Genomic DNA, 18,302 nt, shown 5'->3' on the forward strand with positions numbered 1-18,302 from the left:
AGCCCCAGATGTGATGACGCAGCTAGCTCAAAGCTGAAACGACGGCTAGCAGCCGATGGTGCTGGTGATGAATGACAAATCCGATGTTCTAAAGATCAACACACCACAGGAACCTGGAATGTAAGATCTATGAGCCAGGGCAAATTGGACGTGGTTATTGGGGAGATGTCAAGATTAAATATAGACATTTTGGGTGTCAGTGAACTGAAATGGACTGGAATGGGCCACTTCACATCAGATGACCACCAGATCAAGAGGACCACAGAAGAAATGGAGTAGCCTTCATAATTAATGATAAAGTGGCTAAAGCAGTGCTTGGATACAATCCAAAAAATGACAGAATGATCTCAATTCAAATTCAGGGTAAGCTATTTAACATCACAGTGATCCAAATATACGCCCCAACCACAGATGCTGAAGAAGCAGAAGTAGATCAGTTCTATGAGGATCTGCAGCAACTACTGGATAGTATGCCAAAAAAATATGTTATTTTCATTACAGGAGACTGGAATGCTAAGGTGGGTAGTCAAACGACACCTGGAATTACAGGCAAGCATGGTCGAGGAGAACAAAATGAAGCAGGGCATAGGCTGATAGAATTTTGCCAAGACAACTCACTGTGCATAACAAACACTCTCTTCCAACAACCTAAGAGACAACTTTAAACATGGACTTCACCAGACAGTCGACACCGAAAACAGATTGACTACATCCTTTGTAGCCAAAGGTGGCGGACATCTATGCAGTTGGTAAAAACAAGACCTGGAGCAGATTGTAGTTCAGATCACGAACTTCTTATTGCACAATTTAGAATCAGATCAAAGAGAATAGGGAAGACCCACAGATATATGAGCTCACTAATATTCCTAATGAATATGCAGTGGAGGTGAAGAATAGATTTAAGGGACTATATTTAGTAGATAGGGTCCCGGAAGAACTATGGACAGAGTTCGCAACATTGTTCAGGAGGCGGCAACAAAAAACGTCCCAAAGAAAAAGACAACAAAGAAGGCAAGATGGCTGTCTGCTGAGACACTGGAAGTAGCCCAAGAAAGAAGGAAAGCAAAAGGCAACAGTGATAGGGGGAGATATGCCCAATTAAATGCAACATTCCAGAGGTTAGCCAGAAGAGATAAGGAATTATTTTTAAACAAGCAATGTGCAGAAGCGGAAGAAGATAATAGAATAGGAAGGACAAGAGACCTCTTCCAGAAAATTAGAAACATCGGAGGTAAATTCCAGGCAAAAATGGGTATGATCAAAAACAAAGATGGCAAGGACCTAACAGAAGCAGAAGAGATCAAGAAAAGGTGGCAAGAATATATGGAAGATCTGTATAGGAAGGATAATATCGGGGATAGATTTGACGGTGTAGTCAGTGAGCTAGAGCCAGACATCCTGAAGAGTGAGGTTGAATGGGCCTTAAGAAGCATTGCTAATAACAAGGCAGCAGGAGATGACGGTATCCCAGCTGAACGGTTTAAAATCTTGCAAGATGATGCTGTCAAGCTGATGCATGCCATATGCCAGCAAATTTGGAAAACACAAGAATGGCCAACAGATTGGAAAAGATCAACTCATATCCCCATACCAAAAAAGGGAAGGACCAAAGAATGTTCAAACTATCGAATAGTGGCACTTATTTCACATGCCAGTAAGGTAATGCTCAAGATCTTGCAAGGTAGACTCCAGCAATTCATGGAACGAGAATTGCCAGATGTACAAGCTGGGTTTCGAAAAGGCAGAGGATCTAGAGACCAAATTGCCAATATCCGCTGGATAATGGAGAAAGCCAGGGAGTTTCAGAAAAACATCTATTTCTGTTTTATTGACTGTTCTAAAGCCTTTGACTGTGTGGATCATCACAAATTGTGGCAAGTTCTTGGTGGTATGGGGATACCAAGTCATCTTGTCTGCCTCCTGAGGAATCTGTATAACGACCAAGTAGCAACAGTAAGAACAGACCACGGAACAACGGACTGGTTTAAGATTGGGAAAGGAGTATGGCAGGGTTGAACCCTACCTATTCAACCTGTATGCAGAACACATCATGCGACGTGCTGGGCTTGATGAAGCCAAGGCTGGAGTTAAAATCGCTGGAAGAAACATTAACAATCTCCGATATGCAGATGATACCACTTTGATGGCAGAAAGCGAGGAGGAGCTGAGGAACCTTATGACGAAGGTAAAAGAAGAAAGTGCAAAAGCTGGCTTGCAGTTAAACCTCAAAAAAACCAAAGATTATGGCAACCAGCTTGATTGATCACTGGCAAATAGAGGGAGAAAACGTGGAGGCAGTGACAGACTTTTTCTTTCTAGGTGCAAAGATTACTGCAGACGCTGACTGCAGCCAGGAAATCAGAAGACGTTTACTTCTTGGGAGGACAGCAATGACAAATCTTGATAAAATAGTTAAGAGCAGAGACATCACACTGACAACAAAGGTCCGCATAGTTAAAGCAATGGTATTCCCCGTAGTAACCTATGGTTGTGAGAGCTGGACCATAAGGAAGGCTGAGCGAAGGAAGATAGATGCTTTTGAACTGTGGTGCTGCAGGAAAATTCTGAGAGTGCCTTGGACTGCAAGGAGATCAAACCAGTCCATACTCCAGGAAATAAAGCCAGACTGCTCACTTGAGGGAATGATATTAAAGGCAAAACTGAAGTACTTTGGCCACATCATGAGAAGACAGGGTACCCTGGAGAAGATGCTGATGCTAGGGAAAGTGGAAGGCAAAAGGAAGAGGGGCCAACCAAGGGCAAGGTGGATGGATGATATTCTGGAGGTGACGGACTCGACCTTGGGGGAGCTGGGGGTGGTGACGGCCAACAGGAAGCTCTGGCATGGGCTGGTCCATGAAGTCACGAAGAGTCGGAAGCGACTCTTTATTAGTGTTTAGGCCAAGTGGTGAGTACTGGCTGCCTTTCTAAACTGTTATCTGTTTGATATTTTGCCAGTGCTGAGTTTCATGTGTTTTGTAGTTCTTTTAGGCCACTGATGAAGACAGCTGTCAAAACCCATTTGGCTTATTATGTTAGTTTTTAGGTTTTAGATATTCAGGTTTTAATTTTTAATTTTTCATATTGATATATTTATCACTGCTATATTGTTATAACATTTGTATTCATGTATATTAAAATACTATTTTGAGGTATATATTTTTCTTAACCTTTTGTTAAGGACTATTTTTGCTCTATTGTTCATCGCATGAAGCACCTTCCAACAGCTTCAGTTGGTGCGTCAGCGGCAACTCCTCCTAGACAGCCATGGCTATCCATGCCCTAGTAACAACTAGACTAGACTGGAATAGTGGAAATACTGAACTGTAGCGTATTATTCTTTTACAGGGATTGCAGCCCCTAGTGGGTTCTAGGGGTCAGAAATTGGTCCCCGGACCCTCTGAGGTTGCCTACCCCTGATCTACAGGAAACCACTGGAAGATGTCATATGTACAGTTCTGATAACACAGCACAAATATCTGGATGACATATGGCTTTACCTTTCTTCATCTAATCCTAGAGAGATGGCGGAAGTTCTGAACAGGTGTCTGGAAGCAGTTTTGGGATGCAAGAAGGCAAACAAGCTAAAGCTAAAACCTGATGAGATTCAAGTACTGTGGGTAGGGCTGTCAGGGTGGAAACTGGGCCAACAGAGCCCCAGAGCAGTTCTGATTCTGAGGAGGAACAGCAATCCTTGGGAGAGGAGCTCGCTCATCTCTCACAAGCACAGCAGCTGGCAGAGATTCCTCCTGCCAGCATTCCTGGGATAGTGACCCTGGCAGTGAGAGCACGCTGGAGGGGGGCTTGCTGGATGCTCGGCGTAGACAAAGGGAGCAACGACAGATGGAAGGCGCAGAAAGGAGGCGTAGCGCTCATTTGGCACGCAAACAACGGTCGCGTCCCGAGGACCCAAGGGAAAGAGGGAGGATCTCTCCCTAGCCCATAAGTTCAGGGTCTCCCCGTGGTTCTCCTTCAAACGGGGACCAACTGCCTTACCTGGGGCTTAAGCTACCCTGCTAACTTTCCCCAGTGCTGCTCCTTGCTTTGTTGCTAGTGATTAGTATCTGAAAGAGTGTATGCTCTCTCAATGGGGCTGCCTTTAAAGATGGTTTGGAAATGTCAGTTGGTACAGAATTTAGCAAAGTTACTTGTGGCAGCTAAGCAAGTGGCACATATTACACTGATTCTATACTGGTTACACTGACTGCCTGTTTTGTTTCCAGGCCCAATTCAAAGTGCTGGTTTGAGCCTTTAAAGCCCAGAATGGTTTGGTACCTGGTTATCTGAAGGAATACCTGCACAAACCTGCCTATATACTGAGATCAATATCAGAGGCCCTGGCGTGGCATTAAAAGATGTTAGATTGATGGATACAAAGAGCAGGGGCATGTTTCCACACTACTGGCTTCACTTTGTTTGCAACTTTGTTGCAATGTTCCCCCAATCACATCTTCTCCTTTTCCAGTTTCCACAGTGTCAGGGTTGGAACTGAACCCATAGAGCCCCAAAGCAGCTTTGATTCTGAGGAAGAGCCACAACCTGTGGGAGAGGAGCCCGATCATCTCTCAGAGACGCAGCTGCAGAGAGAGGCCCCCTCTGCTCACATTCCTGAGAGAGATAGTGACCCTGGCAGTGAAAGAGCGGGAGATTGGTTGTTGCTAGACACAAGGTGCCAGCGCAGACAGAGGCGCGAGGTGGAGGGTGCTGAGAGGAGGTGCTCAGCCGGCTTGGCGCTATGGCAATGGCTGCGCACCAATGCCCCATGGGTAAGGGAGCCTGCCCTCCTAGCCCATAAGTTTCAGGGCTTTCCCGCCCTTCTCCTTCAAACGGGGACCAACTGCATACATGGAGCTTAGGTTACTCTGTTAAGATACCCTTTGCATTTCCTTGCTTAGTCTCTGGCAATTAGCATCTGAAAGAGTCATTAAGTTGTAAAGGAATAAAGCCTTGGAAAGAATCCCTTTTGTCTGCGTCCTGTTTTGGCTACTGGAGGGGACTTTAAGAGGCAGCTAGGGCACTCCTGACACACAGTGCTTGAAGTCCTGAGTTATCATCGCTGTAGCATGGGGCTCTGTGCTGTTTCCACTGAGCTCTAATCGAATTAATTTCTTGATGGCTGGGTGGAGGCTGGGTTGGGTCTGATTACCTCATCAATGTTCCCACCTCCTCGGTCGTGTTTCCAGGACAAAGGAAGGAGAAGCTAATGGAGGAGTACAGGATTTTTAAAAAAGAATCAGCTTTGCTGTGAAGAGAGGCCTTCCCCCTCTCTTCCCATTTCTCCTTTCCCCTGAAAGTCCAGATGCACCTGCATTTCAGGAGCAAGCCTCACTGGGCACGATGGGAGTTACTTCCGACTAGACACACATATGCATGTGCTGGGAAAGTGGGGGAGAACACAAAGAGGGAAACTAGTCCCCATTTCAACCCAGAGGACCTCATTGACCATAATGGGAGTTACTTCTGACAAGACAGTAATGGGTTTGTTGTGGGAAAGAGAGTGAAACCAGCCCCCATTTTAACGCACAGGATCTCTATATGGAAACTGTGAATGAGTTACGTCCTAAGGCAATGGACCAACGCCTCAAGATCGGACTTAATCGCATTTAAGGAATTGGGCTTAAAAGTGTGCCATTTCAATTGAGTGGGAATCTCTGGAAATTCTGATGTAGGCATTCAAAGGCAAGCCTCAATCAGCACAACGGGAGTTACTTCTGAGGAGACACTAACAGCTTTGTTGTGGTAAAGAGAGTAGTACACACAAAGACGGAATCCAGCCCCACTGTAACCCGCAGGAAGCTGCGAAGTACTTTCTTCCTAAGGCAATTCATCAGAGCCTCGCTTGGTTGCTTAAACACATTTAAGGAATTGGGCTTTAATGTGTGCCATTTCAATTAATGGGGAATCTCAGCCTCATCCACCACAATGGGAGTTACTTCTGAGGAAACGCTAATGGGTTTGTTGTGGAAAAGAGACAGAAAGTGGTCCCCATTTTAACTCACAGGATCTCTATATGGAAGCTGTGAAGGAGTTACGTCCTAAGGCAATGGACTGAAGCCTTGAGATCATGCTTAATTGCATTTAAGGAATTGAGGGCTTTGATATGTGTGGTGTCAACTGAGAGGCTTCTTTGTTATTTCTGTGGTCATTGAGAGGGCAAGCCTCATTCAGCACAATGGGAGAAACCATCCCTTGACTGGGGTCATGGGCTGTGTTCTAGTGCTTATTTTCAATGATGTTTTAAAAGTTCCAAAATGGCGATGAAACTTCCAGAAAACAGGGAGGGAAAGGGTTGGGTCACTGAAGTCAGAGCAACACACCCACAAAGGCTGGGCTACACGCCCCATGGGTAGGACTATGATGCTGGAGCCAGTGCAATTGTGGAAACAGGTCAGTAATGGAGCTGCAGTAAGCTGGAAAAGTCAGACTATAACCAGTCTCAGAAGCAGCGGTTTTTCAGCGATAAAATGCGGGGCTGGGGCTGAATGGCCACGATGTCATGGAAACACAGAGACCCCCCCCCCCCCCATAGCCAGGCTGGAATAAATCACTGGTGGAAACACAACCCAGGATTTTCTCAGTATTGGCCCCACATTTATGTAATTCACTCCTTCTGGACGCTTATACAGATCCATCTTTATTCATTTTTTAAAAATTCAGACTCTCTTATTTCTGTTCGCATTTTATTAATTGATATCCCTAGCATTAATTTGGACTGTTCATTTTATGTATTTAATGATTTTACATATTATGTTTTATTTGGAAAATTGTATAACAACTTGTGAGGGCTTTTATATTCTGAAAAGTGGTTTATGAATCTTTCAGATAAATAAATAAAATGGCCATCTAGCAAAAATAAATAAGGAAATGTTCAATTTGTAAATTAGGTCTAACAGTGTCATTTCTTGTCTGTGTATATTCCATATTTTCTGTGTCATTTATTTTTAAACTTTCATTAAGTAAATTACAGCAAAATGCTACACAGAAAACATATGATGTCGCTCTGACTTTTTTCCCCCCTGAAGAGCTAGGTTGCCTTAGAAACTGGCACTTGAGAATGAAAATGTGCCATAGAAATAATATGCCCAGCTCACACTGCTGACTCATTCAAAGAGAACACATAATATTAACATTCTAAGCACATAAAGTTAAAAAATTAAAGCAATTAACCAAGGGTTCGTTGTGTGCTATACTGCACAGCAAAAAATCAAGACCTGAAATATTATGGAAATACTATGCCTGAGCAAAAGTTGAAGGTTTTTTGGAAGCATACGTTGTTCAAATAGCTGCAAAGACCTGCACAATGACAAAACAAGTTGCCAAACATCTCCATGTTCTTCACTGTATTAAAACAGCCTCCACAGAATTAATTCTAACAAGGACAGGACCCAAAGAACCATGATTCTACCACCATGCACCTAAGGAGGCTTTAGATCCAAGTTACTCAAACGGGAGTTCCACGTGTAGTTTAGGAAACAGCTTTTAGAACAGGGGGGAAATAGTCTGGGATATGAAATGGGTGAGCACCCAATGGGCACCATTGGGTGCTCAACTTCAAAAAGCCAGAAAACGCACCAAGTAGCTCTTCCATTCCTTGCCAAATATTTAGCATTTTCTATCAACTAAACATAGGGCAATGGCCTTCACCTAAACTTTACTCAGATAAACAGGTATCTGTTTGCAATATTTAATGACAAGAACTGCTTTATTAATCAACATGCTGCTTTCTATAATGGGCCAACTGGCTATCTAGCTTATTCTATGGCTTTAGGGAGGGGAAGAAGAGACTCACTGTCTCATCCTCACAAGTATTTCCTGTTCAAAGTATTTCCGGTTGCAAAGTGTAATGCTTTCTATGTTTAAATAAATGTTTTACTGCTGCTAATCAGGAAAATGTAAGAAATATGAACTTTATTCAATATATATATATATATATATATATATAGTCTGGGATTCAGTGAAACTGGTTTGGGAAATTCAGTAACATTTACAGCACAATCTCATCTTCCGCAGAAGTCTGCTCACACGATGGCACTTTCTCCCTCTCTTGTCCCCTCCACAGCCCCTGCTCCCACCACCCCAAATCTGCTCTAGAGGATCCCCTAACCCCCCGGAGCAGATTTTGAGGATACGCAGGGGAGAGGGGGAAGTGACCCCTTCCCAGTTCTACTGATGTTAGTAGTTCTATCAACAGGACTACATCATTGGATTTCATCCCATGGTGGCAGGATCAGGACCATTCTTTGTTCTAATGCACTGCTGTTGCAAAAGATGAGTTGACTCAAAAGACTATAGTTAGCGCACAACACCATAGGACAAACACAGGAATCCCACATACCTCACAACTTAAAGCAAGTGTTTAAATAGCCACTTAATTTTGACAGGCGGCCAGATACAAAGGATGTCCATGTGACCATGCAGGGAAGGCACTGTATTCCAGGTGATAGAGACTTCTCTGCCTGGTTGATTCGAGGTCATTCTTGTGAATTGGGGGTTTGTCCGAATTGTGGCCATCAACATGACACAAATTAACTAACAAACACAGATATGAGTGGTTAGGAGATTAGTAAAAATAGTGGGCTAGTAATAAGAGTCTCCTCTCTTGCAGAATCCCTCCCCAAAGGTTGGGGGGAGTCCTAGAATAACACCCCATGAGGCATGAGGGGCTGCCATTAGAATAATGGGAAGGGGTGTCAGCCACCTCTTTTGTATGCATGGAAGCATTTTGCGCATATACATGGGCTTATCTGGATCCTAGTTATAAATATAAACTGTCAGCACCTGTTCATGTTAGAATGAGTGTTTAATTATTTTATTATATAGAGACATAAATAGCACTTATGACAACACTTACTTCCATAATTGGCTTTACCCCAGATATTATAAATTACTTACGTGTGATGAGTTCCAAATGCAATATCCAACTTTGCCTACAATAAGAATGGCATTTAAAAAAAATGTTTTCCAGTACAGGTACTCTATTGATATAGCGTAAATAATTTTAAAAACTTGTATTTTGCTTTAGCTTACTGCTCCCTGGTGGCCTCAACACAAATTGCACAATATCTTTCTTAATGCTATACCCAACTCATCATCAAATTCTAAAAGTCACTCCACAGTTTTTGTATGCAGCTCTCCATCACCAACAGTTACATGTTAGCTTTGTTGCTTAGGTTGTATCTAAAAGACGCTCGAGTGTTGCACAGCCTACTATAGAGAAAGTGGTGGCGGTGAAAGGAGGCTCCCACGAGAAAGCAGAGCATTAAAAATTAGGGGGGGAAAGACCTTTCTTTCGCTTCATCTATGCCTACTGAAAGGGAAACTGAAATATAATCCAAATATATTCTTCAACTTGCAAAAGGTCTTGTGTAACCAGAACCAGGCAACTCACTATGCATGCCAACCAATACATGACACACACGCCTGTGTGCAAGCACATTACAGCTTTTGTGCAGATCACTGGCTAATTTGAAACTTGCAATGAGATACCCAAAAATGTTCCAAATACTTGACTTCCGGTCGGAGCCATGTCATCTTGGTAGTGACCTGTGGGGCTCTGCAGGCTGCTTATCTCAAACAGCTATGAAAACGGTGAGAAACCTTTATAAATTCTCCTGGAATTAAAAGGGGAATCTTACAGTACCAGCTGGTTGAAATCTTGGAAGAACAGCTGCTTTTGCGCTGCTGCAGAAGGGCTGCAATCTAAGGTCAGTGGCTGGAATATCATCTACTGAACGTTGTTTGAAACTCCTAGCAATTAGGAGACTACAAGACTGACGAGTTCCAAAAAATATTTGTGAATTTAAACTACCAGCAATATCTGGGGACTGGCACTTAAATCTAACTAAACGTTTGTTTTTTTCTGTTTCTGCAATTATACTTGCTTGTTGTGCTTCTGGAAGTGGAGGATGGCAGTATCAAAGGGAAAAACAAAAGGTCTGGGAACGCCACCTACCCCCCCAAATTGCGCCCCTGGCAAAGGTTTCTAGAAATGCTAGGAGGTGAAGAGGAGTTGCTTGTTTTGACAAAAACTATGTCTTTTCAGCTATCAGTGCAGTCAAAGAAGCTTGAAACAATCCAGGACTCAATTGCTGCCTTCCAAGGGGCTGTGGATTTAATTCATATCTCTCTTCAAAAAATGGAAGCGAAGCTTAATGCGCTTCAAGATCGAGTTATTGCTCAAGAAACTGCTATGCAAGCGTCTCACAATACTTCGTCTGCTCGAATTTCCCAATTGGAGGCTTTTACATGCAGAGTGAACCTTCATATTCTTGGTATTAAAGACTTGGCTGCTGATGTATGTTTGGCTGAATTTATGGATAAACTTTTGTATGAGTTATTGGTTTTGCCATTTGATTTTCTACTGGATATTGAGCATGCATATCGTGTTCCTGGCTCAATACATGGCACTAAAGGGACTTCTGGAACTGTTGTTCAGTTTTCATGAGTTTCTACAAAAAATTATCTTCTGCGTCTGGCAAGAGAATGAGGCGAGCTACGGTGGGGACCAGCAAATGACAAGATTATGCTCTTTCTGGATTATACAAAAGAAATTGCTGACAGAAGAAGGCAATTTACCAAAGCGAGAAGTTTGGAAAGCAAAACAACCTGCAGTTTTAAATATCCTGCTACATTTTGCATTCTTTTTGAAGGCCAGATGAAAACGTTTTTAAATCCTGACACAGCTGAATCATTTCTCATTGGTGTTAACATTAAAACAAGGGAGCCAACTTTCTCAGCCTCCCGAGTTGGAATTTAGCCATTTTTACTTTTCCTCTGAAGTCTTGTCTGGGGTTTAGCTGATAGGATGTCTGGGAAATTTTTCAGATTAAATGTTTGCATACTTTTGTTTTCTTTCTCCTTTGTGTGTTATATAGTGTATGTGCGTATGCGGGTCTACACATATAAATAAATTTTTAGATATGATATTACTTAAAATAAATAAATGGTTTGTTTTTATTTTTTATCCTTTTAAAAAAATTCTTCTTTTTTAAAAATTATCATTAATATTATGATAATTAATCTACGTTGGAAACTGTAGATTTTGACTATGTTGTTGGTATTGTTTATTTCACTTATAAAAATAAAATAAATATAGACTAAAAAAATGTTCCAAATACTTGCTTTAAATAAATCAGATCAAATAAAAATATTTACTGATTAAAAGAAATCCTATCAGAAATACAATGTTTTCTAGAGTATACTATTGGTAAGCTGCACTACAGAATGTCTTATCCTTTGTCAGAGAAAAAGGTAGGAGTAATTACCTGGCACAAGCGGACATTTTTATAAGGGTGTGCTTGTTCATGTAGCTCCGCCTTGGATTCTCGTTTCTCTCCGTGGACTATTAATAACGGTTTCTCCCTTAGAACAAAGGAAATTGCATTAGACAATTCACTGGTGACTAGGTCTCCACAAGCTTCTAGTTGAACTTTCATCCATAATTTCTTTAGTAGAAATATCCTAAAAGTATATTCTGCCTCCTATGTCCCGCTCCCTTGCTAAATGCATCTCAAGGATCATTGCTAACATCCCTTATAACCCAAAGGACTTTACAGTTTTATAAGGGCAACATTTGCACTGGTGAAAGGGAGTTCCAGGAACCTAACTTCCCTGCCCCCTCCTTCTCCCAGCAGCTCCCAGAGCTCCACCCTCCAAATGCTATACAGACACTCAGGCAACCCTTTTAAATGGGAAGGGCTGTAGTGTGGGGAGGGGGGAATCCTCCAAAATCAGGTTGCGGCACCTTACGTGAGTATGAACTCCGTCTACAGAAGATGCCTCTGCTGGGGGAAGGAGAGGGCAGGGATGTTAGCTTCCTGGAAATGCACCAGCATGATGTTGGATATTGCCCGAACTATTCGATGAAAAGATGACAACCATTTTTGTAACACTGAAATGAAGCATCCAGATAGAAAGATACCACATGGTGCATTCAAAATGTTATTTAAGCCATAGGCAGAAATGAAACACATGAACAAGACTTAAATGGTTTTCTCCTCAGCAGTTATTCACCTGAATGCATAGGAGGCAGTCACTAAGGCTTGGGACAGATGTAACGTCTTTACATGGCTAGAAGATTAGGAGTGTGCTGTAGGCTCCTTCACCCTCCTTCTCTCCCACCTCTCTCTGCAATTTATCTCACTCCTGTTCCTCCCCTCCCTTCCATAGTTTGCTTTAACCATGGTGAAGCATATCCCTATTCTAACCATGGTTAGAACCAGGACTGCTTTCATAACCAGTCTGAAACAGATTTGAAAACCCTGGTTACAAGGGAGTCTGGTTGGCATTCATCCAGAAGTACGCAATACTGTGGTTAAGAATATAAGAGCCCTGCTGTGTCAGACAAAGGCCCTGTTCACCCGTAATGTGAAGCCATGATGGTTAGGAAATTTCCACTAACCACAGTGGTTTCATATGATGTGTGGGGGGAGAAAACCATGTTGTCTGTAGTTAGTAAGCCACCCTCACCAACTACCCACCTGCAAAAGGGTTAAGGGCCCCCGGGATAGCTTACCATGTTGTCCAGCAGGCTTCCCAGTGGTTAAAACAGGCTCTGGAGGACATTCAGGCTTGTGACCATACAATCCACCTGCTAGAGCATCTGCCACTGTGGGCAAAGCTCTAGCCGCTGTGGGCTTTCTCTATGATTGCGCAGCCATTTCGGCCACTGAAGCAGGAACCTGTTCACACCGCAAAGGACGATGGAATGCTCGGTAACCACGCCAGGAAGACTGCCAGGTAACTACGGTGGGGGGAGCAGAACCATGCAGTGCCACGTGGTTCTCAGTCATGTGATGAGCAAGCAAGACATTGTTTCGCTACCCCCCCTCTGTAATTACCCTAACCACCCTCCTCCCATGCACATCTGAACAGGCCCAAAGAGTCCATCTAATCCAGCATCCTGCTTCCCACATTGACAGCCAAGCTTATGGAGATCAAACCTCCTTTTAGGAGATTGAGAACATTAAATCTGCACTAGGCTTAAGGAACAAGCGTCTAGTTAAACACAAGAGACCTAATACTTTGCAGAACACTGTACTTAGGATTTCACATTTAAGAAAATACATGAAATTCAGTAAAACGTAGGGGCGACAACGGTTCCAAGAAATAGGAGATATGATTGTTACCTCTTGTTTTAATGATGTATTTTAAGCTGTTCAAATATAAGTGCTTTTTTTAACTTTGTTTCTCAAACACTTAAATGTCACTTGAGAACCCAATACCTTTATATAACTGGTGTTTGCCCAGTTATTTAAGAGATCATAGATACTACTCCATATTGCTGTCAAACAGCTACACAAACATTTGAGGTCAGAAAAATGGGTTACGATCTATTATAAGAACAAACCACAAAACCTTCTATATAACAACTACTGCATCAAAGTGATGAATACCCTGAATCTGAACACAGTATGTGGACAACATCCCAATTATATTAACCTTATTATCATGTGAAATGATGCAAATAAGCCGAAAATGGCTGTCTAGCAAAAAATAGCAGGGCAGGAGAGGCGCGGAGGGAAAGATCCCCCCCATGCCTCTCTTGCCTTGCTTTGGATAGACGGTCGCCTCCAAGTTTGGAAGCGACCGTCTATCTTGATAGGATTGTGCACTTAATCGCACAACACCAACTATAATGGTAAACTAGATAGTGTGTATCAGAAATATGAAGCAGAAGCCTAGACCATTTTTAATGTCTGCTAAAAGGATCATAAACAGTGAATCACTGTGAGGGTGAACTCTTAAAAGTATGTACCTGAATTCTTTTGGATACTGTTTGACAAGCCACTCCACATCTATACAGTAGTTAAACTTGGCCATGGAAAGAAAAATAAATAATTGTTAGAAGTGGAGGGGGAAATGCCTTTTCACCAAAGCAACATCTACTGAGTGATGTTTTCTGATCAATACTGTTCTACAAGATTCCCCCACCCCAGTTAGAATTCTATTTTTAAGCAGTTAGAGAACTCTATTTCCTAATTATGGCAACTATGCATATATAAATACATACTAAGTAAAAAAAATTCGTCCATATAAGTAGAATCTTAAAAATGCAAGACATGCCTAAGATTTTATTGTTACATGTTAATTCAGTTTTGTAAATAAGGTCACAAAAGTTACTAGTCTGCAATTTGTTCTTCTGTGGCCAATAAACTGCCTTCTACCAAATGACCTGGTGGAGGAGGGACAGGCTTAGCAGCAGAGAAACAAAGCAAAATGGTGGAGGAGGGATGGAGAGATCCATTTCTCATCGACCAGCTTGCTCACTCACCACCATGGAATTCCTCTTCACCTATGGTTACCATGTAATTTATTAAATACAAGGTGTGCTAATTTGATTTCAACTGGCACACTTCATTTCAGTTGAACAATGTAGAAATGTAGGCTACATGTGGATGGGTATTTGGGGCATAAGCAAAAAATCAATCTAGAACAGCAAAAACCGGCTATGATCACATAGAGCGGTATGCCAGGATTCTGGGAACCTCCTGCTAGTGCAAGCAGGTAAACAAATCAGAAATGTTTTCGCATACTGTCCAAACTGGGGATCCTGAGTTGCTGTGCTCCTTAAAAGCCAGGATTGTAAATCAGGGTTTGTTCTTGGTTTATGAATCCTAGCTTGTCTCAGTGCAACAAGCTGGGATCGCTGATTTGGACAACATGCTAAACTAACCATTTCTGCAACCCTAATGAAGGCAAAATTCTACCATAGCTTTTAGAGTTTTTCTAATACACCAACAGGGCTAGTTACAATTTTTATTCATCTCCAGAAGGCTGTTTCAGATGCTCTCACAGTTTCAATTGGTAGCTGAATGACTGATACTGCACTATATTTTAAACGGGAAACATAAATATACAAAATTTACCTGAGCAGAAGATACAAGAGATCCAAAAAGGGGAGACAAAATATCTGTTATACAAATTAGAAAGATTGTAAGTGTGCATTCTTATTAAAATTGGTATCAGCTAATTTGTTTTTAAAAACATCATTCATAAGTCGAAGTCAAGGCTTTCACATTGAGACAAGTGACTGAAAGAAAAGCTTACCCCATATTAATTATTGTCAGGCGATGGATATGTTCAGAATAACACTAAATCGTAGTTCAGTGCGGCGATCTTTTCAAGCAGGATCCACTTTGGCTACAGGCACTGCCACCACCGAAGCCACTTGGGGATCTTTCCTGGACTGTGTGGAGCCTCTCCTTTCCTATTCCCCATTCAAGCAGCAACACCTTTTTAGGCTTTTCCTCCCCATCCATGTGATCCAAGTAAAGCATCTTCCGTCAGTGACCAGGTAGGCAAGTTCCAATCCAATGTGATCCTTGGATTGGGATGGATCTTTTTCTCATACTCTCTGCTCTACTCAGTGCTGCAAAATCTCCCAGTGCAGGTCCATGTTGCTCTCTTGCTCACCCATGCATTCAATTTCACCTCCACCTCCTGCGATTCAGCACTGCACCACTGCAGCTGGCCAATCATGTTGCTCTTTTCCTCTTGGGCTGCTCCCCGCTACCATAATTGATTTATTGCTCCTGCATTGTCCTCTCCCCCTCCCATCAGCCACCTTACAGCTGAGGAGCAGCAGGTCTCCTGACTCCCTGCCCACAAAGCGTCTTCTGGTAGCCCAGATCACAGCAGCCAGCCTACTGCTAAAGCAAATAACAAGGCAAAACTAGACAGCCCCTGCTGAGAATGAGCAGCTACTGCAAAAAGAGTGAGTGAATGCAGAGAGGCAGAAAGCCACACCTGAGGTAATAAGGAGCTGCTAGTGGTCTATGGGCCTCAATCATTGTTATCCACCATGCTACATTGTTATTCTGTGATCTTGTGGTGATGGACCTGGGCCGAGGAGGAGTTAGACAGAAAGACAATCATCCTATCTAGCCTGTGTCTCTGCATATGTGACTTTAGTCAGACAAACAAAAATTTAAGTCCAAAAGCACAGGCAATAGTTAGGCTATACAGAGCCATTTTCATGAGGTGAAAAGCGAAAATGAATACCCATATCTGACTGACAGATGTAAGACAGACCCATTAAGGGCACAATTCTATGCACGTTTAGAAAGAGAAAAAGTCCTACAACTCCCAGTATTCCCCAGCCAGCATGTAGGAGTTTTTCTTGTCTAAACATGCACAGGATTGCTCCCTAATTCATTTTTATGAAAGTAAGTGTAGATTTAGCATGTTTGACGAGACTTAATTGTAACTATGTTATTTTTTAAATGAGAGATAAATTTAATATCTCATTTGACTCCTAAAAATAAAAATCCAATTTAAATTTTATCAATCAGATTTTAAAAAAATATTTTTTTTTATCCACCTTGTGAAAATAAGTTTTTAAAAACAGAGAGCACAGCTACTACATTTAAGATCATTCAAAAGCCATGTGGAAGAAAAAGGCTTTAAGGGCTCATCTAAATCTAGACAAAGGGTTCAGTCTAACCTTCTTAGCGAGAGAGTTCTACAACTGAGTGACCACCATAAAGAAGGCCCTGTCCCATGTTCCCATCAACCTACTCCCTTTTGGACATACAGAAGGGCAGTAGACATGCATGCTTAATACTTTGATGACTGCAACATCACATGATAACACATGGGTGGATGAGCCACCACAGATATAATACCAGATAGAACTTTTATATCATTTACTACACATACTTTTCAATGGAGTCTGTTTACACTATCATCTGCCAGTCATTGCATATTGATAAAGCAAGTAACATACATGCATGTACAACTCAGGCCAGTTTTCTAACCACGAAGTAGCCTCTGCAGACTTCCACATCTTCCCGCATCGCACTGCTTTGGCCTATATATACTAGCTGCAATAGCAGCTCTTATGTAACATCCAGAACATTCCTCTATTGATTTTTGCCTTGATATTACTCACCTTTTATGTGGAGGGCTCCAGTATTGTACTTTGACTTAATTCCATTGACTTTAGTGAGGAAGAATCTGAAAGGGTTCTCTCCGTTCAACAGATCCCAAGCATCCTGCACTTTGTCAGAGGGCTCTGCAGACTTATGGCTCAGCGGAAGCTTATGAGTTGTTGCTGGCTCCTTAGGAGCCCAGGGCTCCTCAGGAGCCCAGGACTCCTCCTGGCTGACTTTGGCTGCTGCCTCTCCTTTCCCTCGCTGGCCTTTGAAATTGTCCTCATCATCACTACTCGAAAGGCACCAACCTAAACCTTCTCGAGAAGGCTTCTGTTTGGGGGCTGGGGGCATCTTTGGTGGAAAGCTTCCATCGTTATGTTTCAATGGGGAAGATTTTCTCTTGTGAGCAGCTTTCCTGGCCTCTGAACAAGGGTAATGGGGGCCCCTAACTTCACCTTGCCCAGCTGGCTGGGGCAATGAGGTGGAGGGCTTCTCGTGACCAGCTTGCTCATCTGCACTCTCATCACTACTCGACACTGTCCATTTCCCATGCTCACTTTCCTGAGACATGATAGGCTGTAAAAAGAGTTAGGGAAGAAAAAAGAGTTAGCTACTTTTCCCACCTTTGCATGACTGTGTCAAACCTTTTGCTTTTTCACACGTTCTCCTCCAGAGCCATCCAAAAAAACTTCACACTATATTTGGAACTCACGCACTCTCTCCTCCCCACCTCCTCAAAATGCTGAACCTGCATCTGGATTGCACCCGCTCATCCTTCACCTCAAAGTGGGAAGGGCAACCACTCAGGTATTAGAAAAGAGTCCTCTAGGGCTCTTGGTGTAGCGGTGAGAGTGTTGGACTGGGAGCCGGGAGATCCGGGTTCTAGTCCCCACTTAGCCACGGAAGCTCACTGGGTGGCTTTGGGCCCGTCACAGTCTCTCAGCCCAACCTACCTCACAGGGTTGTTGTTGTGAGGCTAAAATGGAGAGGAGGATAACGTAAGCCGCCTTGGGTTCCTTGCAAGAGGAAAAAAGGCGGGATATAAATGCAATAAATAAATAAATAAATAAATAGGGCCAGGAAAATTATAGACCTGTTGGCCTTAGGTCTCTTGCGGGTAAATTGGTGCAATTTCCTGGGCTGAGGAAAATTAAGCTGCTTGAGAAGAGGCCTCAACTCGCCTTTTCTTTCTTTTTTTAAGCGCGCGGCGGGGGTCGTGTTTAACCCGTTCTATAAACGGAAACCTCTTCCCTCCCTGGTGCGGACAACGGCTTTCCCGAAACGGAAAGGAAAGTGCCCGAGGCGCTTCTTCTTATAACAGAAATACTGCCGTTCCTGTGACAGGAATTTGCTCTGCAAGGCAAACACCTCAAGAGGCCGCAGCGCCTGGAAGAAGGACGGGAAGAGAGATAATACAGAAGTGCTCCT

The 18,302-nt window shown here is 42.8% G+C and overlaps 1 protein-coding gene across 4 annotated transcripts in view; it reads right to left on the minus strand.

Annotated features, from left to right (window-relative positions):
- TDP1 (tyrosyl-DNA phosphodiesterase 1) overlaps nucleotides 1–18,302 on the minus strand; it is a 46,652-nt gene that overhangs the window by 28,194 nt on the left and 156 nt on the right. For 3 of the 4 annotated variants that reach the window (XR_014788630.1, XM_084840901.1, XM_084840919.1), the window contains exons 2-6: nucleotides 16,892–17,450; nucleotides 14,868–14,911; nucleotides 13,757–13,812; nucleotides 11,265–11,361; nucleotides 8,893–8,927 (exon numbers count right to left, since the gene is read on the minus strand). Coding sequence is in view for 3 of the 4 variants with exons in the window: in XM_084840901.1 (XP_084697027.1) it covers nucleotides 8,893–8,927; nucleotides 11,265–11,361; nucleotides 13,757–13,812; nucleotides 14,868–14,911; nucleotides 16,892–17,444 (785 nt within the window). In the remaining variant the exon portion in view is untranslated. Of the gene's footprint in view, nucleotides 1–8,892; nucleotides 8,928–11,264; nucleotides 11,362–13,756; nucleotides 13,813–14,867; nucleotides 14,912–16,891; nucleotides 17,451–18,055; nucleotides 18,261–18,302 lie in introns of all 4 variants that reach the window. The other variant, XM_084840911.1, reaches the window with a different exon arrangement.

Source organism: Heloderma suspectum, chromosome 1 (genome assembly GCF_057233095.1).
Source record: "Heloderma suspectum isolate Gila_16-S chromosome 1, 16-S_ref, whole genome shotgun sequence".
NCBI lineage: Eukaryota > Metazoa > Chordata > Lepidosauria > Squamata > Helodermatidae > Heloderma > Heloderma suspectum.